The sequence below is a fragment of the Spea bombifrons genome, chromosome 1, assembly GCF_027358695.1.
Source record: "Spea bombifrons isolate aSpeBom1 chromosome 1, aSpeBom1.2.pri, whole genome shotgun sequence".
Lineage (NCBI taxonomy): Eukaryota > Metazoa > Chordata > Amphibia > Anura > Pelobatidae > Spea > Spea bombifrons.
This window is the reverse complement of record NC_071087.1, coordinates 111,783,058-111,806,456: the sequence shown is the minus strand read 5'-3', so window position 1 is coordinate 111,806,456 and position 23,399 is coordinate 111,783,058. Positions and strand designations below refer to the sequence as shown.

General features: G+C 40.9%; 1 protein-coding gene across 1 annotated transcript in view; it reads left to right on the top strand.

Moving 5' to 3' along the window:
• The window catches only part of MTMR3 (myotubularin related protein 3), a 33,703-nt gene that overhangs the window by 4,009 nt on the left and 6,295 nt on the right, over positions 1-23,399 (top strand). Inside the window, exons 2-17 of the mRNA XM_053468554.1 lie at positions 14,646-14,709; positions 14,966-15,039; positions 15,122-15,211; positions 15,336-15,452; positions 15,799-15,881; positions 16,191-16,357; positions 16,623-16,719; positions 16,961-17,074; positions 17,378-17,583; positions 17,710-17,841; positions 17,975-18,086; positions 18,796-18,991; positions 19,556-19,741; positions 20,081-20,251; positions 20,474-20,619; positions 22,068-23,370. Of these exons, the coding sequence (XP_053324529.1) occupies positions 15,037-15,039; positions 15,122-15,211; positions 15,336-15,452; positions 15,799-15,881; positions 16,191-16,357; positions 16,623-16,719; positions 16,961-17,074; positions 17,378-17,583; positions 17,710-17,841; positions 17,975-18,086; positions 18,796-18,991; positions 19,556-19,741; positions 20,081-20,251; positions 20,474-20,619; positions 22,068-23,370 (3,123 nt within the window). The 5' untranslated portion in view covers positions 14,646-14,709; positions 14,966-15,036. The remainder of the gene's footprint in view (positions 1-14,645; positions 14,710-14,965; positions 15,040-15,121; positions 15,212-15,335; positions 15,453-15,798; positions 15,882-16,190; positions 16,358-16,622; positions 16,720-16,960; positions 17,075-17,377; positions 17,584-17,709; positions 17,842-17,974; positions 18,087-18,795; positions 18,992-19,555; positions 19,742-20,080; positions 20,252-20,473; positions 20,620-22,067; positions 23,371-23,399) is intronic.

The following is a 23,399-nucleotide window of genomic DNA, read 5'->3' as shown; positions in this document are numbered from 1 at the left end:
GATAGAAGATGAAGTTGGTACCTTTTCTTAGGCTAACAGAAAAATATGTAAAATTATGTAATCTTTCAGGACCTCAGAAGGCTCTTCTTGATTTGTGTCCAATGTCTCATCATGCGATGCAGTGCATGGATGTATCCAGTTCTACAAATATACAGTTGTATCATGATAAGTAAATATAAATGTGTATATATATATATATATATATATATATATATATATATATATATATATATATATATATATATATATAGTGTGGGATCATAAAAATGACAGTCCTTCTCTTTCTTTCTGGGCCAGCCCTCCATATTCTACCAAACCAGACCTATCACCCCACTAACATCTTGTCCCCTCCAGTCTTATGCGTGACAATCTGACTTTGTTACATGCATAGGTGGCACCCCCCAGCAGCTTTTCCAGATCCTATATCACAGAACTCCTCCAACGCATTGTAGCACGTAGTCAAGTTATAGAAAACGTATTGTCGCATTGTGTCATACTGGCTGGGGCTTAGCATGAATAGCCATCAAACGGCACCATGAGTGGGACTTTGCCAGAAGTCCCCTACGGTGGTACTGAAAATTCCCAGTGACGTGCCTGTAATTTGTATAGTTACGCACACTTAACCATCCCTGTTACTTTTGGGACAGGCTATCCATCTGAAGAAGTAAACTCTGAAATACCAAAAGGATATATGGCTCTACAACTTTTTCAGACTAAAGACTCCTGCTGGTTGGGGAAATTGTCCAGCCAGGTATGGATTAGACAGAATGTTTTCATTTAAAAAAAAAAACGTACTGTATGCATACTGCTGTGTCTACTGATAAGTATGACTTCGTGACAGTTGATTATTTTATTTATTATTAAGGTCTTTGCTTGACCTCCTGAGCGTGTGGCGAACCATCCCACACTCGGGGGAATTCTGCGCTTCATTACTCACGCTCCTGTCCTTGAGCCCGTCTGGTTTATGTGCCAATCCACAACATCCACCGGCCAGCTCTGATCAATATTTACAGTGTCCCAGCCGGCGGCTTTCTGTATGGACAGATAATGGGAGATGTTTTGCCTATTAGGGGTATGGTAAGTTCAGAGCTAAGGTTTAATTCAGTGGACAGTTTGCTGTTCCTGACGGCAACATTAAAGAAGGGTGCAAGTTAAAGTACTTTGAGTCCTTATAATGCCCGTTCTTTAAAAAGGTAAAAAACAAAGACCTACCTTAGATAGAAGCTGCAATAAAGTGCGTTCCACACGTTCTCATTAGACGGCCACAATGTTCGCCAAGCCGGCTATAGAGCTGACCGGCGGTGGGTTTTCTTGTGTTTACGCAGCAGTACAAATACATCTCCTGCAATGCAGGTTAGTTGGGGGCTGTGAAGGAGAGCAGATGCATAGGGTGGATTCTGATCAATCCCTCTATACATTTACGTGCAAAAAGGTGTTATTTTAAAAGCGACACTCCGCTATCGTGCCTTAAAGTGCATGCAATGGTTGTCAATGACTTTCTTTTTATCTTAGTTTGTTTGGAAATGTGCTTGGATAACCCAGTGTATTTACTAAGGGATCGCGTGTTTGCTGCTCATTGCACACACAGTGTAATAGCTGTAATCACATGAAGGCTGCGGTATGTCTTTGCTGAGCAATGTTTATATAGGAAAATCCTGCTAAAATAAAAATCTGATTTTTCAATCGAGTTGCTCCAGTGCTTTAAAGGTGCTATCCCGTGTACTATGTTTAACACGGTACAGCTAAATGGAGCATTAATAACCACTCCATGTCAAATTTTGCCCTACTCGTAAATTTTTCTGGAGGCGTTTAAATGTCATATGACCACAAAACATGTACTGATTGGCTGATAGAATTCTTGAGGACTAGGGTTTGTATCCTGGTTCTTTTTTTGACCCATTTTTAGTTATTTAATGTCTGAGGGCTCTGATTCTCTTACACATGGAATAGCAAGAAGTTGTATACTGAAGGGACCACTACAAATAATATATGTTCAGTGTTCACAGCGACGCAGTTATTAATGTTTCCCGTCCCTAGTGTGATTATCGCACACATGGGTATGTCCAAAGTTAGCATAACTTGGGACCAGCTATGCAGAAAATCATTTGGCAGTCCAAAAGGGCCATTAGATATGCTGTGATAATTATTTAATTGCCATGTCAGTGTTTTACTTTCTAATAGTCTATGCCGCCTATACAGTGGTTTATGAAAAAGCACTCAGGTAGGCAAGGATGGCTAACTCTTATCACTTAGGTACTTGGGTAATTGTGACGGTCTCAATGCGCCCCTGAGGTCTTCTGGAGATCAGAATACTGCACCTAACATCGCACGCAACGTAATTGTGTGAACATGGATGCTGCTAACCGTGTCCGATGCCCCACCATGTGGCTTGAGAGGGAGACGTGTGTGATGTTGGCGCAGGATCGCACCACCCAATGAAGACTGAACCTCCTGCTGGAAAGGCAACGCTCTGGTGTAGCGAGAGACTGGATTTGCTCCAGGCTTTTCACGTTTACATTTGTTTTATTTATGCATCTGATCATGATTCACCTCGGGTGAACCCTGTCATGCACACGGGGCAACAGGTCAACTTTTTAAAGAGTCTAGAAAATATTTAACAGATGCTTACTGTATGGGCTAAATGTACATATTCATTGAAGAAGACATGCCTTTTTTTGTACACAAGCAGCTTAGCTTTTTGTAACTAGTGTGTTGCTCAGATGTGTCAGCAAGTAGAACATCTCCAGATCTCCTGACGTGCTGAGAAGGGAGCTATAATACAGGGTTTATTTGTAACGCAGGGAAGTTTCGCATTCCATGTTCCATTCTTGGACCCCCATGGCTTGTTTAAGACCAAACTAAAAGCTTTAAACGTTGGGGTTTTTTTTACAAATTTTTTTATTATTGCAATAACTAAATAATGACCCTGTTAAGTAAAGATGGAGTGTGGCTTATTTCAACAAGCCATACTTATTGATGCATAGCGTTCACTAACTAGAAGCATATACCCCATTTAGTAGTTTCCAAAAAGCAAAATACCTACTCTGTGGAAGTTCCTAATTAGTACATATAATAGACGTGAAATAAGATAATGAGATATATATATATATATATATATATATATATATATATATATATATATATATATATATATATATATATATATATATATATATACATACAATATATCTCTTCAGTCCAGGTCTGGGGCACTCTCCAGGCTGTTTTGCTGATATCAGCCATCGTTTTTGTTGGTGGGATTAATCTGCAAATTGTTCTCACTCATGTCCATCGTATCTAGCTTGTACACAGTGTCTGTGTGAATCCTGCACATCAGCACTTCAGAAGAAGCGTCCAGTGTTCCTCTTCGCCATGAACAGATAACATGCCGGCTTTTTTTTGTAGCTTCCCATATGAATTGTCGCAGTCTGTTGTTTTTTTGTGTAACAGACTCTTGCCCTGGCTGTAAGATGTTGTTACCGTAGCATGGTAGGAGATACGGGTAAATAACACTATGCAATACTAATTTGATTGTAAATACCGTACAATTACAATGGTAAACTTTTACCTGTGTACTTTATTATTCACTTTAACGTTGACGTTGTGATCGGATACAAAAGTTATGAAAGCATCAGGAAAGGAGGTCCCTGCACGGTGCAGCTTTCGCTGTCCAAGTAGTGACCAAACCTACAAATACAATCTGAAGAGTCCTGTGCATATTAAATCAAGGTGTGTAGTTACAGTGTCGCTATAATAAAACGCTATCCCTACGGTTAACTTCTGAAGTTGTGGTGAGTTCGGTCTTGGCGATTGTTCCAGAGAGAGTAGCAGGGCTGAAGGCTTTAATAGAGACGGAGCCAAGAAGTGCTCTCTATGAATGGGGTGCAAAGTGACTGGCAGACTAACAATGGGCCAATTGCTGTAGTGTAATTTAGGTACGTGTCTGCACTGCACAACATATATACAGTACTTGCCGTGCCTGGATAATGTGGGTCCCCAGATACTCCTGTAGCAGGTGTATTTGCAGAGACAGACACACCCCATTATGGGCACCAGTGATGGCGGGTTATGAAGTAGGATCAGCTAATAAGAAGCTCTTTTTGTGGTTGCGTGTTACTTTTTTCCTCCCAGGCGGCCATCTATGCAGCTTCTGCTTATTTACTGTAACAGGTTTACTGTGTGAGGACCCCCCAGCTAGGGAGCTACAGCTACGGGAAGAGAGATACTCTGCAGGCAGGTGTTTGGCTGCGAGATAGTCGGTGGGTATGCGGGTGTGCGTATACTTACATACCTGGGAATTCTTAGGGTGTTTGCCATAATCTCACGGTGAAGGGGCAGTTTCTCAGGTAATGCTACCAATTGGTGCTTTTGCTTCCAGTATGTTATGGTTGATATCCCTGCTTAAACGCAGGTTACTCAAGTGAAGTGTATCATTAATGACAAGTCAAGGTTTCCATGAAGAGCAGTATTGGAGCCATTTGGGTTACTGCGTAGAATCTTCACCATGGGCCGTTAAGTGATTCATATTTCAAGAGTCTCAGGATTGGCTCATTTAGCAAGCTCTGAGGTGTGTCTGTGTGTGTATTAAGCTTATGTGTGTGCATTATGACTTTTAGTGTCTGTGTAGCAGCACAAACAGACGTATGTAAAGATTTATTTTTATACCGTCTCATATGATGAGTACTTGGTTACATGTGGGCAGGATCTGTAAGCTGAGTAACTTTCATGAAGTCTTGTGGGAACAAAACCTGCTTTACGCTGCTGTCTGGAGCATTTCAACCCAATGGTGAGCTGTCTATGGGGGGAATAAAAAGTTGCACATTTGTAGAAAGGAAATGTAGTAATCCTATTGATCAGCCAATGGCCTGCCAACGCACAGTGTGTGTTATCGTTTATTCTGGAGGAGGCCCTTTGTTACATTGTTGCCCCACCTGGCCTTGGTCCACCCCTGCAGAGAGAGTGCAGATATATGGCGGGATGAAATCTAACAAGGGGATTAGAGTTCAAGTGCCTTGAAGGAAAGAAAGAAGGTTATGAGTAGTTTGTAACGTTTCTGCTTTTGGTGATACCCTGAGCAGGATTATTGAAGCCAATGGAAGAGCAAACATCAGATCTCCACTCACTTACCACATGTTTACTCCTCTGTTATTTACCGCGCCTGTCATGATTTTTGTGGTTTTTCCCCAGGACAGAAAATTGCAATTGATACTTTTTTTTTTTTTTTTTTACTTCAGGGAATTGTGTTTTTTTTTTTTGTTTTTTTTTAATTTAAATCACTCTCCAGTTAAAGGAAACATGTATATGTTTGTTTTTTTTGTGATAGACTCACAGTCCCCTTGTGATAAATGCGATTACAGCTAAATCACAGATATACTGGTAATGCGCACTCTTAATTTAGGTCTAAAATTGCAGGAACACTTTATGTAGAAGGCCTGTTTGTTCTTGTTGGGGGTTGAGCATTATGTGTGATATTTTACAGCAGTCCCTAGTCTGTTATATATTTGTATTGTTCAAATATTGACCAATCGGATATTTTTGCTTTAGTCATTTGTGTCTCCCAGGCACGGCTATTCCTGTTGGTTGCTTTCCAAGACGGCGACAGAGTTCGTCACCTGAGCTGGGTTTTAAGTTTTAAATGAACATTTATCTATTTTGTTTTTGTGACCATTTGTGCTACATATGTCCATTCATCAAACGCCATTTATAACACACTGTATTGCATGTGGTCCTGTTGTTTTCACGTCATACTTGCTGGATATTTTGAGTAAAACTGAAAAATTTTCATCGGTATCGTTTTCTTTTACGAGTCCACCTGATGCGAACTGTCGTTCCTCTCGGCATTATTTTCATCGCTATTTTACGGTTTGTCTTTTCGATCGCCGTGCAGTTTGCATGTTACAGTCCCATCCTGCGTGACTGTAAAATTGTTAAATGCAAAAAAAAAAAAAAAAAAAAGAACATTTATCATCGATGTGCACCGGTAACATTGCATTACTGTTTTATGGGCCTGCCAGTCACCTGTCATTAAAGTGCATTCAACTTCTAAAATCTTGTGACATCATCTTGAGCCATCCGGTATAAATTTCCTCCATATCAGGTTTATGGAAACATGACAGAAGATAGAATTCCAGAAGCTTGACCTGGAAAATGAAAAGAAAAATCCATCTACCAAACAGTTCATATATTTGATCAAAAATCTAACTTCACTAGCTGCATCTAAAAACAACTGCAGGGAATGTCCTGTCCACCTGTGTTGGCCTACAGACTGTTGCAGTGTTATTTTTCTCTTTTACGGCTGCGTCCCATTTGTGACATAAGTTTTGATACAACTGTGTAGGTTGTTGGGTGACTGCATTATTAGTTGTATTCATTTTTTTTTGTTGGTTAACCTGATCCACCTTTTTGGATATTTTCACATTTCTGTTATTATAGATGAAAGTGTCTCATGGGCTATTTTTGTGTTCTTGGGAAATTTCTTTTTGCTTGATAGCCTTATCTAGAAATATACATGCTTTGCCACAAATCACCCTGGACACAAGTTTACTGTGAGTAACTCATAATATTCTGATATATGTGCATAATGACATAATTAAAGAAGGTTGTTGTGTAGATTTTCACTATGTAATTGGTGTAGAGCTGGTGTAAAATATATACCCCGACACTTCAGGTGTCCAAACTTAAGCCTGTGTGTGTAGGTTGGGGTGCTGCCGTCCCTCCTTACAAGAAGAGGCACCTTGCCATTCTCTGCAAGTGAGCTGCTCTGGAGGCCTGTACCGCATCAGCACAGATCCACATGGATTCTACAGCTTCCTAGGCCATTCAGGAGGGATCAGAGGAGGGTGCCTGAAAACCCGGCTTGGACTAGCCATCTGGCACACTGGAGTAACGCCTGGAAGGATACTGGCCTACAGCACTCCACACTCACCAAATGTGGCCACCAGCTGGATATGACCGGCTACACGCTATGAGCAGAAAAATAACCTGTCGTATCCAGTCATCGGTGGCACACATGTCATTAGGAGGCCGCTAGCCTTAAAGAGCTGTCCTGAGGTAAAATATACTTTAGGGGCAGCCAGACGTAGGTTATGGGCTATAAACGAACTAAGGTCCTTAGCAGTTTTGGCCTGTCAAAAAATATACATGTACACTATGTATGTAAAAATAGAGCCAGCATTTTAAAAAAAATATATTGTGTAGTGCTGCAGAATATGATGGTGCTATATAAAACAATAAATAATAATATATCTTTACAGATTTTTGTTTTACTGTAGTCATTTTCAGAAACTGAGGCGTATCATTGTCTGTAGCCATCTGACTGACCGCTGGGAGACTGAAGGCAAGACGAGCCCTCCATAACACATAGTAGTAGTGTAGTCATCGACACAAATGTTTGGGGACGATTAAGTTTGAGGAAGTTTGCGAGATAAAAGTCTCTGTAGAGCCCAACCCCAGCTATACAGTCTTTAAAATGACGTACCGTATATTCCGGCGTATAAGACGACTTTTTAACCCAAAAAAATCTTCTTAAAAGTGGGGGGTCGTCTTATACGCCGGGTACTTACCAAGCCGGAGGTTCCCACGAAGCCACCAATCTCTCTAATCACTACGCGCCGGCTATTGATGCCGAGCGCAGGGATGCCGTCATGTCCCGGCGCCCGGCATCAATTGCCGGCGCGTGGTGATGAGGGAGCAGGGAAGCCCGAGGTCTGGCACTTCAGACCTCGGCTTCCCTGCTCTCTAATCACTAGGCGCCGGCTATTGATGCCGAGCGCAGGGATGACGTCATGTCCCGGCGCCTAGTGATTAGAGAGCAGGGAAGCCGAGGTCTGAAGTGCCAGACCTCGGGCTCCCACAACTGGATGGAAGAAAGAAGACAGAAGATAAGGTAAGAGATGGGGAGAAAGGGGGGAGAAATATATATATATATATATATATATATATATATATATATATATATATATATATATATATATATATATATATATATATATATATATATATATATATATATATATATATATATATATATATATATATATACACACACACACACACACACTGGTGTGTATATATATATATATACTGGTGTGTGTATATATATATATATATATATATATATATATATATATATACATACATATACATGTGTGTGTAAAGGCAGGGGTGTGTGGTGAGGGCAGTGTATAAATGTGTATGTATGGACAGGCATATGTGTAGATATATATATAGATATATATATTATATATATGTGTGTGTGTGTGTAAGGGCAGTGCATGTATGTATGTCAGCAAATCAACCAGCAAATCACCGGTAAGGTACATCGCTTGCCGTGATTGGCTGGTTTTTGTACGCTGGGTAGAGGGGTAGTCTTATACGGCGAGTATAGTCCAAACTCTATATTTGGACTGTAAAAGTTGGGGGTCGTCTTATACGCCCAGTCGTCTTATACGCCGGAATATACGGTAATCCCTTGTAAGAGTTTGGGAGGGGTATACAAATGATATATGGCTTTTAGCTTATCATACGGGGCTTGTACTTAGCACTAGTTATATAGCCTGTGTGCTAAGATAGGACAACTTTAAAGGGACAGCGGCTTATCTCCGAGCAGCAGACAGACATGAGGCAAGTTGTTTATAGGTGCTGTTTGTCTAGACAGAAGTAACGCTATTCACTTGAATGAATAATATATTTATGTGTATATGTGTGTGTGTGTGTGTGTATATATATATATATATATATATATATATATATACACATTTTATGTTAATTTTTATATTTAAAAATATTTATTTTGACTTAGTTCCATGGGGACATTAAATTGTGTAGTGAATGAATGTGGGTGTATGTAGGCTGAATCCCTTTCTCTTGATGCAAGTGAATAATAATAGGATAATGTTAAATATTTGAAGCATTTCAAGAGTTCAGATTTGTGATTTATTTATTTATTTGTATGGATGTTTTTTGGCTTTGTTCAATTGAATACAGCTACCGGCTGCTTCCAGGCCTAGCTAGTAGGCGCTTTGCTCAACTCATGCATATTCCTTGTGGTGCTGGTATTTCAATTGATTCATCTCCCAGCCATGCGTCCTAATGAATACCGGGCATTTTTTGCCTCTTACGGAGCTACGTCTTGTTGTGGCACACGTCACTCTAGGTGTGACGGTCACCTGCTGCACGGATCTGCTTGTAAATTGTTTTAATGGCCGTCTTCATATTGCAGCAATGCAGATAAAGTGCTGTATAATGACTGCATTTACTATAAATGTAAGACTTTACGTGTATAAAATATGTTTGTAGAAAAGCAGTCCTACTTACACCTACGCCTTGTCCTTCTGATGATGAGAAGCCTTGGAAGACAGGTGCGTTCAAGGGAGCTAGAAATCAGAAGCAATTACATTTAATCTGCTTGTACTTTGGCCTCTGTGTGATATTTAAAATCCTGCTCATACTTAATCTTGAACTAAGCCTTGAACGGCATATGCATTGTTTTTTGTGTGTGTTTAGATGGCATTGTGTCGTATATGTATCTGATATACATACACATACAAAAAACATGTATGTGCATTCACAGAAATATTTGACAGCACGTAAGACCCATTTGGCCAAGGTCTCGCCTTATATTCGGGATAACCAAATGCCTGCCCCATGCATGTTTAAATTCCCTTAATGTATTAACTTCAGGGCCGGACTGGCTTACTGGGACAGAACCTATGTTTTATGAACGTCCCGCAGAATCCCCCCCAAGATTTTGCAAGGTAGGCACCATGGTAATTTAAAGGGACCTTTCAACTGTCCTGAGTTGAAGTGCATCTGATGCCTGGAGTGTCCCCTTAAGCTTATTTCGAGGTCTGATTGCTGTATTTCTTTTCCAGCTTATGATGCATGCTATAAAGTGGTAAATGTTATTTTAAGAAATTGCATATATATATATATATATATATATATATATATATATGTCTCATAAAACAGCATTGGGGGCAGTTGCAGACTAGTTAAAGGTTACCGCACCATGTCTTTACTGTTAGGGGATGAATGCCAAAGGACAGGTATGGATCACAGATTTCTTCATAATAGAAGTTGCTATATGTAAGACCTCTCTACTTTTAATAAATAATTTATTTGTATTGGAAGAGTTGATGTATTTTAATTAAGTTTCACTATTTCGAAGCATGATTGCAACAGGAGCAAAAACTGTGCCTGAGATGTACTCCTCCCTACTCTACTAGATTGTAAGCTCTTTTGAGTAGGGCCATTCCCACCTTTTTGTTTATCAAAATTGTGTTATGCCCTGCTTCCGAGGTTGACAAACACACTACCATCATATGCTCACAAACACTAACGCCTTACAGTAACACCAGCTAACATTCTATGGTCACGTTTGCACATGTTAGCATATAGTCTGTGTATTAGTGTGTGATGTTGACATACACACCCATGCTAATGCCATACTGTAACATACGCAACACCATACATGCGAGCACCACATCCTTATACACATGCGCGCACACACACACTGGCTAACACTACACACACACATATATTACAAACGCTAACACTATGGACACATACACTCTGAATCTCACACTGCGATATAGTAGACATACTGACTCAGCCCCTAGAACTTTGACTTGCAGAAGTTGCATTGGGCTGAGCACATCTCCTGCTTGCCAGTGCTCACATAAGCCCCGCCGGCCAGCTCCAGCCCTGGCTCGGACAAAGCATTCCAGAAAGCAATCCCATTGATTGCAGCGGCAGTGCTCTCCTGCCAGTGATAAAGCTGCTTCAAGTAGCCAAGACTGGTGTGAAAATTAGACAACGGGGGAGGGGAGTGTTGCAGATTCTCCTAAAGCACTATAAGATGCGGTTTTAGCTGAGATTTCAAAAAACGCATCTTATAGTGCTTAACAAAATGGATAAATATGCCGACTTTACTGCTGGGGCTACGCGGGGACTAGAGTGTTGCTTCAAGCTCATGTCACTTGAAATTCCACATGTAGCTACCAGGGTGTAGGTAACAAGGTGTTTAGGCAGCATTTATAAGATTGCCGGGAACTTTTATGAGTCTTCTTTGCATCATGTTTCTGTAGACAAGGACCATTGCGAAAATTCTTCCCAGGCCCCCCCCAATTTCGACAGCTAGTCTGTGACAACATTGCCCCCTTCCAACATACAACATATGTAAACACACACTTACTCACCAACAGACACTCCATCTACCCATGCATGCATACATACATCCCACCTACCTCCCTCCCTCCCGCCCTCGCTTAACTCTCCTGCAGCTTGCTATCCGGCCGCTCACACAGCGGGTAGTCTCGGTTTCACTGCAGGGTCACTCTTGTTCCCTGTAGCAATTCAAAATAGTTTAGAAGGGTCCTTTCGAAACCATTTTGAACCGGTACAAGGAGACCGGAAGAAGCGGTTGCAGGTTACGCCAGTGTCTGTAGATGTTTTAGGCAGGACTTGTACGTATTGAGTAGGTACTCTGCCAAATGTGTTTTCCCTGCTTTAAGGCTAGCTCAGTAGCTTGGTGATATCGGCCAAACTTAACAAGGCAACTCTCTAGCCCACTCACTGGTGTATTTTTCTTTTTTTTGTCTAATACGTATCCATTGCTTCTATTACATACATCGAGGGAAGGAGCAATAGTAACCTTTCTTACATCACATTCTTTCCATCATTAACTATCCAAAGAAGGGACTCTTTACTCTTTTGCACTAGGGATTTGCAGCATTAGAAACGTCTTTCCTAGCAATGCTCAATGTCTTATAACCTTCCCAGACAAATTTTGTCTCGTTCATATTTTTTTATGGACACTTAATTGTGAAACGCAGACACTGGTTGTTGCCATAAAGCTGGAAAATTATAATTAAAATTGTGTTTAATGTTGCATTTAGATACAAATGCAGCAGAGTAGGCGGAACTGGGCACTAAATATGTTAATTAATTACAGCATAAACTAAAAATGGCAGGCAGCAAACAAGAGGCATACATTTTGTCCCGTCGGCTGCCAGGCTATTTTTTCTTTTCTTTTTTTAAGGTAGCAGGTGTGGTTTAATCTCATGGATTGATCGATCAGCCCTTGCCGATTTGTGCAGTGGGCAAGTTACACTATATGGCCAAAGAGTATGCGGACACCTGACCATCACACCTATATGACCTTATCCCATTCCAAAACCATGGGCATTAATAGGGAGTTGGCCTCTACTCTAATGGGAGAGTTTTCCTAAAAATTTTACAGTGTGGAAATTTTGACAAAGGCAAATTCAATCTGTAAGCACAGTGTGTTTTTCTACATTTCTGGTGAAAAGCTCTCTTTAAACCCAAAGCATATGCTTGCAATATGCAGTATCGCTGCAAGCTTTATTGGCATTCCTGTGTTTACACCGCTCAAACATGCCAGCTACACATGATTAAAGAACGGAATTAACTGGATTTAAACATCAAACAGGGGCTTCTGTCTTTCCTCTTTTTAGAAACCCCACTTGAATCTCCACAGATGAACATACAGTGCAATCAGTGGAATAGTATGGCGCTTTCTCATCAGAAAGACCGTTGCATAAGCATATGCATTATGCATTGCCATTCTTTATATATAATGCATTGCCATTTATAATATCTGTGAGGTACAATTACATCTGTCGATGTCAACCTAGTTATTACATTCTTTAATAATGGTTTGGGTAAGGAGAAAAGACTAATAGCATGACATCATTCATATATTCTATTAGTGATGTCACTAATCCCTCAACTGGACTAAACATTCATATTGGCATAATCGATCATAAATGACATACTGAAAAACCAGTTACTATTCTAGACAAATGTAAGACTTTTTTTACTTGAATGAGAAAAATATGTTAGTGGTATTTTCTAATAATTAAATTAATGCTGTTAAAGTTGTTCAAGCTATTCCTTTTGAAAACAATGTAATGACATACCGCATTACTCACGCAGTTAACCAAGTCTGTCTGATTTTATACATACGTATACACGCACACACACTATTTGGTCAAAAGTATTCAGACACCTGACCATTTCACCAACAGGGACTTTTATTATGACATTGCAATCTAAATACATAGATATTTAACATGTAAACGGTCCAAAATCTTGTGGAAACCCTTCCCAGAAGAATGGAAGCTATTACAGGGTAGAGGGTTTCTGTGGGAATTTTTGCCCATTCATCCAGTAGAGCGTTTGCGAGGTCAGGCACTGATGTTGGGTGAGAAAGTCTGGCTCGTGATAGCCGTTTCAGTTCACCCCAAAGATGTTGGATGGAGTTAAGGCAGGGCTTGACAAATTTGTTGTGAATCTAGGCGCCAGGTAAAAAAGTTAGGAGCCAGGATTTTTTTAAACTAACACTTGGTCAGGAGTGATCTGATCATCATCAGCCCACTTACTAAACTCTCAGCGCTTGACCTGGAAGCACCCTGGATTTTCAGGTCAGTGCTGTTTTTTTTTTTTTATTTATTAATTTTTTAATTTTATTTTTAACTCTTTCGATGCTGATGTTCCATTGGAGCACAGCATTGATTGATATTTAGTCCCCACAAGCTTGTGGGGACAAATGTTAACCCCTGCAATGCCACAAATGTGTCATATACACAATTGTGGCATTGAAGGGGTTAACGCTGCACTGTCACTCTCATGGAGCGATCAGGCAGCAGGGGGGTGTTGGGGCTGCTCTCCACACTCATGTGGAGACCAAAGAACCCTCTCCCCTGTCCCTGAAGCTGCCTCTGGCAGCTGGGACTCAATTGCTGGTCTATAGAACATCCAATGCAGGGAGGGGAGTCTTTGATGACTGCTGTAGGCTTCCATGCCTACAGGAATCATCAAAGGGCTTGTGGGGGCTCATTTTTGCTGTTGCTGGTCTGCCTGGGCTTCCAGGCAGACCACCAGCAGCAGAGCCCCGTACAAAACGGGAATTAACCCCTAAATGCCGCGATCGCGGCACTGAAGGGGTTAACGCTGCACTGTCGCTCTCATGGAGCGATCAGGCAGCTGGGGGGTGTTGGGTCCGGTCCCCACACTTGTGTGGGGACCCAATCAACACACAACCCCCTTCCCTGAAGCTGCCTGTGGCAGCTGAAAACACGTTTGCTGGTTTTGCAGCCACCGCGTTTTCAGCCTACAGGATCACTCCGTGGGAGTGATCTCAGGCTCGGGGGCGGGCTCTGAGTGGCTGTGCTGTCTGCCCAGACTCCTGGGCAGACAGCAGCAGCAGCGCCCCCGTGCCTCAGCCTCTTACATCCACAATTTTTTCTGGATGTAAGAGGCTGACAAAACCTAGGTGCCAGGACAAAATTCTCTGTCGCCATGGCGACCTGGCGCCTGGGATTTGTCGAGCCCTGAGTTAAGGTCAGAGCTCTGTGCGGCCAGTCAAGATCTTCCACACCAGACTTGCCCAACCATGTCTTATGGTTATGTCAGACCATCAAACTCAACTAGCAGATTGTTTCTAAATGGAGTAGATATTCTGTAGATTATTATGTGTGTCTTTCCAAATATACCTTTTCAGAAGATATATCATTAATAAAGTTAAAAGAAATATGCACATACCAGTTTTTTTTTTGTTTTTTTTTTATTTAAATATACCAGCATACCAGGGTAAATCATTAGAAACGCCATTTTTCTTACAGATCTCTTGGTAAAATGTATTGAAAGGACTCCAGGATTTCTCAGGGAGGGCAGAAATCCAGGAAGGTGAGTTGTTGCCTTCCGCATTTCTGTAACTATAACCGAAGCTCAGAAGCAACTTAACTGTTTTAGAACTGATAACAGTAGTGACTTACAAAGCTGGTTTCAGTTTCTTCTTTATGTTGTTCATTCTCAATGTTTCTTACCAAAGGATAAACCTTAGTGCCGAATACATAGGTAGGGGGACTTGATCTATGTATTCAGTTTTAGGATTTATGGTGGGACTTGAGCAGCCAGTGTTACGTTCCTTTTTGAATTGTAGGAAATTACCTGTTTCAGTGGACCGACCCAAAGCTATCCTATCAGTTGACTGCTTCCACTGTTGGATTAACCATGGTGAGCTGTTTGATTTTAATTTTTAACTTTACTTGCAACATTGATTTTGCAGGCATTCATGTGATTGTTTTGTTCTCTGTAGGATGAAGAAAGTCAGAGCAGCTTAGAGTGTATCCAAGCCAACCAGATATTCCCACGAAAGCAGCTGATACGTGAGGACGAAAGCCTTCAGGTGAGCATGTAAAGTGGGGTCTACATGAACTTGGACATTCCTTTTGAGATTAGTTGAGCCAGTCTTCCATACAATGCATTTGGGGGCACTCAGACATTTAAATCCGTTATCTCTTTCACTACAGGTTCCATTCCAGGAACTGCATGGAGAGAGCACAGAATATGTGGGTCGGGCCGAGGATGCAGTTATTTCTCTGTCCAACTATCGTCTAAACATCAAGTTTAAGGAGTCTTTTATCAACGTAAGTATCTACATTTTCTGCTATCGGGTGGTGGCTTATGTCTTCATCTTTGTACCTTTATTTTCGATCTTTATTATATCTTTATTATTATTTGCTTGTTTTTAATGTAAGAAAGTACATGTCGTCACACCTTCCCTCCAATAATGAGGTAGCAAATAAAATAAAAAAAACAGGAATATGATTATCCTTTCTCTCTTCTCTCACATACATAAGTTCTGTTGCCAAGAAAAATCTGTAAACCTAACATTATAAGCATTTTTCTTGTAGCACGTACTAAAATATGTTACCTGGGTAGGTCTCAGGAGAGCAGGCCTGAGTATTTGTAAAGTGCAGTCTTTGTTTCTAGGTCCCTCTGCAACTGATAGAGTCTGTGGAATGTCGGGATCCCTTTCAGGTCCATTTGACATGCAAGGACTGTAAAGTGATCAGGTAAGGTTGGGTTTATCAGTTGCTATAATTCCTACATTATTTGAGGCGGGATACTTGGTACAGATGACAGTATGTGTGTGTGTGTATGTGTGTGTATGTATATGTGTATATATATATATATATATATATATATATATATATATATATATATATATATATATATGTATATATGTATATGTGTGTGTGATGCTGCCTTACAGAACATGGAAGATTTTATAGAAGCCGGCCTTGATGATTTCTAGGTTTCTAGTTAGATTATGCAGATTCTTTTCTATAGGGTGAGATATAACCAATGGCATATGGTTGCAGGTGCCAGTTCTCCAGCTTTGATCAGGTCCAGGAGTGGCAGAAGCGTCTGAATGCTGCTTTACGGCCACCCAGCCGCATAGAGGATCTCTTTTCATTTGCTTACCATGCGTGGTGTATGGAAGTATATGCCAGTGAGAAAGAGCAGCATGGAGATCTTTGCCGACCAGGTGTGCTAAAAATCCCTCATCCCTTTATGTATGCAAATTCACATATTAAATCCACTTGTCATGCTAGTTTGTGATTCACCTCTGTGATCTAGATACACCCTCCTTACATTGCTGAATTCTATTTCATATTTGTTATTCTCAGCCTAATATGTACATGATCTCTGTTTGAATTGCTGGAGGTAATCTGTTGCTCCAAGAGAGTGCTTGCTTTGTGTCCTGGCCTTGTGCTTTATTTCAAACCTTGTGTGTATCCACATTTCTGTAGGTGATCATGTGATTTCGAGGTTCAAGAATGAAGTGGAACGGATGGGCTTTGATATGGATAATGCTTGGAGAATATCCAATATTAATGAGAAATTTAGGTATGTGAGATGAGATGACTGTCATGTTTCTGAATGACTCGGTTAAATACCAGTTAATTATTTCTCTCAGGGATTTCAGTAAAACTGAAGCAGGTTTGATCATTTATTTCTGCAACACAGACTGCAGTTTAGGATTCTTTATTTTTATATGTACAGTATATGCCAGGACTCCTTGATGGCATACAATTTTAAATGTTGTCCAGCAATTATGTTTCACATATTTCACGTCTATCTCTGTCAGGCTGTGTTCCAGTTATCCACAGGAGCTGATTGTCCCGGCCTGGATAACAGACAAAGAATTGGAAAGTGTTGCCAGCTTCCGCTCCTGGAAACGCATTCCTGCTGTGGTGTACAGGTGACATTTCTTCATAGCCAGCCAGATTATTTTCTTTCATTCACACTATGACCCTGTCTTCACGTATATTTAGAAAGATAGCATGTATACGTGGGGAAACTGGCAGATAAGATCACCCTGAACCTAGTCTACACACTTTGAAATGTTTTTGAATGTCCTAGTCCATATTAAATTCTTCTGGCACTGCTTAGTATTCCTTGCTGCCACATGTCATCCCCTTGCAGGGTTGCATACTGCTTTTGCATTGGTATTTACTATTCTGCTTGTATTTATTCTTGTCTGTCTATCTATCCTTTTCACTAGGCACCAGAGTAACGGTGCTGTGATAGCCCGGTGTGGCCAGCCTGAGGTGAGCTGGTGGGGCTGGAGGAATGCAGATGATGAGCATCTTGTTCAGTCTGTGGCCAAGGCTTGTGCCACCGATAGCAGAACAAACCCGGGCAAAATGGTGAATGGAAGCTGCCCTCGTGGGCATTCGAACGGAGGAGTTCTTGCAGACGTGGATTTTGGTATGAGTATTAATTTTGGTTTAGTGTAGTCTTCCAGAACCAAAATAAAGTGTGCATGAGGCTGGTTTTTTTTTGTTGTTTTTTAAGCCAACATTTTTGCATTGAACCCAAATAATTTTTGGACAGATTCGTCAATATCCAACTCGTCGCCATCTGAGAACCCTACTGTTCAGCCACCAAAGCTGCTTATTCTTGATGCACGATCCTATGCTGCTGCAGTGGCCAACCGTGCCAAAGGTGGAGGCTGTGAATGCCCTGGTAAGGATGGATTTTAGTACATGCTTACCTGGAACTGTACTGCTTTGTGTGTCTTATATGCATTAGTAGTAAAGTTGATGTTCAGGGAGAATTTAATTTCTTTCACGTTGGTATTGTTAATCTTTTTTTGCAGAGTACTATCCAAACTGTGAGGTTGTGTTTATGGGAATGGCCAATATACACTCCATCCGAAAGAGCTTCCAGTCTCTGCGGCTCCTCTGTACACAGATGCCCGACCCGGCCAAGTGAGTGTACTGTATGCTGTTGGCTTGCTAAATCCTAGTATCATAAAATAATGAATAAGGTCTGACCAAAAAGAATGTTAAATCCCGCAGCTAAGATAACAATAGTGCACAATATCTACTGTAAGCAAAAAAAAAAAAAAAAAAAAACATAACCCTGCACAAGATGACACAACAATGCTGCGAAAACACTCAATAGTACTTATAAACTGGTGAACTTACAGAAAAGGCTTCCAGAGATATGTCCAAAAATGCTATACCTACCCAAGGACACAGGAGAGCAAGTAATAAAACAAAAAAAAGCTTCTGGAATAAAGATAAAATATGTATAGTGCATAACTGTGTAAAATAACCAATAGGAATAAACTTACAAAAAGGGCTATATAATAACGTGGATCTCCTGTATAAATCTTAGTTTTACCCAGTTAATCATCTTCTTTTTTTAGTCCTTTTGTTTTTCTCCCCAATTGTCTCCTGTTTTCTCTACTGAACAGTACAGTAACAGTCTGCTCTGCTTCGGTAACTGCTGAATCACATGACCTACAACACAGTCTGTAAAATATCCTACAGGCTTTGACTGCACATGGCAACAGTTAAAAATGAAAAGGCTTTTAATTTGCAGTAAAGACTAGCAAATCAGAGGAACCGTTCTTATGTAAACGGAGTGCTTCTGTTTTTTTGTTGGCTCATAAATCAGTCTCTTCCTTTTAAGTTGGTTGTCTGCGCTCGAGGGGACCAAGTGGTTGCAACATCTTTCCATGCTGCTCAAGTCCTCCCTGCTGGTAGTACACGCATTGGATCGAGATCAGCGGCCTGTCCTTGTGCACTGTTCTGATGGATGGGACCGCACTCCACAGATTGTAGCTCTCTCCAAATTACTGCTGGACCCTTATTATAGGAGCATTGAGGTGAGCGTTAATGACGCTGTTTGTTGCTAACTACTTCTATCCTTTTTGTATTTTTTTTAATGGACATGTTATCTGCAGAACCAAGTATTTGGAAGTTTGTTTACATGCATTTAAATTTTTAAGCCAATGTACCTTATACAGTACAATTAGCACATTGCAAGAAGCCATTCTTCATTCCAGTGATGAGAATCTGTTATTGTTATTGTACATGATTAACATGTTTAAGCAAGCTTGTGCTAGCTCCTTGCAATCTTTTACATGGAGGATGTGATAATGCTGGCCCAATCATTATCACTGGCATCATAGGTGACCATAATGTAGCATTTAAAATAGAAACAGGCATTGAATAAACAAATTTAATTCTAAATTTATGCGTGATGCCACAAATCCTGGAGAGAATGTGGCAGCAAAGCAGAGTATGTTAAAAACTCTGCTTATGCAAATCCTATTTGGTCTTTCTTTCCTAGATTGATAAAACTAAAAGGGTTACTGGCCTTGTGTTAGCTACAGGTCCCTACTTTGGCTCACCGTCTGTTTCAATACATCCTTTTGCTTCCTGTTCAGGGATTCCAGGTATTGGTGGAGATGGAGTGGTTGGATTTCGGACATAAGTTTGCAGACCGTTGTGGGCACGGAGAAAACTCTGAAGATCTGAATGAGCGCTGCCCGGTCTTTCTGCAGTGGCTGGATTGTGTACATCAACTGCAAAGACAATTCCCTTGCTCCTTCGAGTTCAATGAGGCCTTCCTGGTCAGTGTGCTCTTCAGAGAGTTGAGTTAAAACACAGAGAGCAATGTTTCCTGTCATGCACAGCGGTTTACCGGTTGATCGGCATCAGCACAAAATAATTAACTATAAAGTCACTGATACATTATGTGATCAGTGTGTTCCAATGCATTGAGAGCCTTAAAAGATACATTTTTGCTGAGTCTAGCCCTTACGTCAAAGTGTTTCTTCCAAAATAATTGTAAAAAGAAATTTAACATACTCGCTAAAAGAAGCATGTGCCGTGTTACTGCTTGCCAGCATTTTATTATGTAAATTAATTAAATACCAGAGATACTGATTTTTGAGATCTGATTTCTGTAGGTGAAGCTGGTTCAGCACACATACTCCTGTCTCTTTGGGACCTTCCTGTGTAATAATGCCAAGGAGCGAAGTGAGAAGCACATCCAAGAACGGACATGCTCAGTTTGGTCTTTACTGCGTGCCGGGAATCGCTCCTTCAAAAACTTGTTATACTCCTCTCAATCAGACACAGTAAGTTCACTCTTTCACTCCCTTTCTGTAACTCTCCACTCGCACAGAGACTACCCCTTATTCACACGGCTTGATTCCATTCTTCTGTACTCTTGGTAGCTTTTTTTGATACCCCCAAAACACATACTACTTGATGTTTCTTTGTAGTATTTGCGTCCATGGAATTGAATGTTTTGTGTAAAGCCATGTGGTCACTCTCTCCCCAACTTTCAATGCCCCCAGGTGCTGTATCCTGTCTGCCATGTCCGAAATCTGATGCTGTGGAGTGCTGTCTACCTCCCTGGCTCTTCCCCATCAACACCAAGTGAGGAATCCTGCACTCCATACCCCGCATGTGGGACAGCCACAGAGGAGCCACCTCACTGCAGGTAAGAATGTGACCATGTGTGTATGGAACCACTTAAAACATGAATTTATATTTTTGCCTCTAAAACGGAAAGGTGAAATGCGGTATTCCAAAAATGAAGGGATCCTAAAAATGGTTGATTTTGTTTTTACAGCCTTGTTGATTTTTTCCCCAATATATATTGTTACATTTTGTAAGTCCGGTTTCTCCGTTGACGCTGTTGCCATAACGGGTACTGAAAATTGCTTTCCTGTTAGAGGTCTCGCAAATTGTTCTATGTTGTGCTTTGAGTAGATCTGAAATATTATTTTGTTGTAAAATTAGAATGTTTCTGTGGGTTTTCTCCTATAACAAGAAATAGTTTTTTTTTTTTTATTTTAGGTATTTTTTTCATGCTGTTTGCAGATTTGGCAGCTGAAGTCAGTCAAATGATCCTCACTAGTCACAAGCCAAAGTGATGGTTGTCAGATTTCGTCTGACATCTATCACTCTGTGTTTATGAACTCTCCGTTGTCTGAGTAACAATTTATCTCCTTTATATCCTCAATCATTCTCCGTATAGGGTGGTTTCTGGTACTTTGCATTGACACACTGAAGACACTTAATTTTCCAAATAGACTGACCTCTATACGTGTGATAATGATCAGCAGAACACGAGGTAACCTTAAATACAGGAAGTTACCAAGTAAAAGGCTTTTATTATTTCAGATGAAACTTTCCTGGCTAGTTTGAATGCTCTTCACGTGTACTAGCTTCTCTCTGATTTCATACCCAAGGCTAACTGTTTTTTTATTTCAACATGCAACCATTAACATGGAAATAGCATTCCTGAGGTTTCTGTCCCCTGGGGACATGGCTTTACAGGAATCTGTCCGAACACACTGCTATGGGGAACATCCGAGGCATCTGGCTTTGGAACAAAATAAAAAATATTTGAGTTGCATATATATATAATATATATATATATATATATATATATATATATATATATATATATATATATATATATATATATATATATAAAATGCTTACTTGATAATGTGAAAATCAGGTGCATTCATAGGTGAATTAATCACAGACATACATACACACTTGCACACACACTTGCTATAATGGAAGTTGCCGAAATATGTTCCTGTTTTGTGTATCGCTGTGCCTTTAAACATTTTTCCCTGTGTAACCTTTAAATGGTAGTGTACATGTTACAAGGTATGCAACGATGAACAAATGGCAATGGTTGGTAATTTTAAAATTTTCATAAAATACAGTTTATTTCATTTTTCCAAACAAGCGGTAATTGAAAATATTGAGAGAAAGAAAAAGACTAAAGAAAAATCCAGTTAAAATTTTGTTGACACACCCAAATTATGGTACAATATAATATATATAATAAAATAAATTGAGACATTATAGATCTTAATGATTAAGGATTCTGCTTTGTAGTTCACTTATTTGCCTTGTGTCCCCCAGGTTGCCCAAAACCCGATCATATGATGACATTCCATCAACTTGTGACATAAACGTGCCCTGCATAAACAGACGCAGCAGTGACCCGAGCCTTAATGAGAAATGGCAGGAACATCGTCGTTCTCTGGAACTGAATGGTTTGGGGAATCCTGGGGATGACATTCAGGAGGGAGAGAGGCTACCACTAGGAGCACAGCTTTCAATGGCTGCTGGTGTTGGGGAGGGACAAATGGAGAACATTTTGCAGGAGGCCACCAAGGAAGAAGTGGGTAATGATGATCAGGCGGGAAAACCGGGAGGCAGGGAAGTGGTGACAAAGGACACAGGGAAACCACCAGAGGAGTCAGAAGAAATACCACAGGACAAAGACGAGCATAACACAGGCATTGATTCCTCTGAAAGTGAGAGCAACGATGATGAGCTTGGTGGTGGGGAAAACCAGAAGCCAGGGGAACTGTGTTCTGATATTTGCCTTGTTAATGGGAGCCTTTGGAAAGGGGAGAATTCAGCCCTAGAAATATTTGCTACTCAGGTGGTGTGTGAGGAGGAAGCAGAACAAATCAGTGCACCCAATGAGGCTGCTTGTAATGTCTCTGAAACAGGTGGGGTGGAAGAAAATGGGGAGGGAATAGAAAGTGAAATAACTGGTGTCCTCTTGCCCCCCTCACCCAAACTTTCACCACCACGTCCTGTGTTGGATGATTCCACAGAGACCCTAACTGAAGACCCTTCTGGTCCTTGGCCGTGTAGGTTGGACCATGTGACTGCAGCAACAGAACTGTCTCAGAGGCCAGATCAGGTATCTGATGAGGGCCTCATTATGGTGGGGCTGCAGATCCAAAATCAAAGGACGTGTCCCTCATTCCCCCTTACCGATAGTGCCTTACCACAATCTGACTGCAAAGCAGAGACTCTGAGTAACAGTGACCAAGCTTCTCCTCCCATGCTCGATGAGACACGTCTCAGTGGGGACAATCATAGAGGAAAGCAGACACTCTCCCGACAGAATTCTTGCACAATCCACTCCCAGGCGCATCTGAGAAATATTCCCCGCAAGTGCCCGTTGCATAATGGTGAGAGAAATCGTGTGGGCAATACCCCCGAGCAGCCTACACGAAACCATTTAGATGATGATGGAATGCCGTTGTATGTAGATGCGATCCAGCAAAGGTTAAGGCAGATGGAGAATGGTCACCAGCAAGAAGTGGAAACGCTGAAGAAGCAGGTGCAAGAGCTACGCTGTCGTCTGGAAAGCCATCTACACAACATCCCATACCGCTTAAATGGGGAGTTTACAGATGAGGTGGTGAGTGCTCTTTGCTGTCTGAGTTGTGT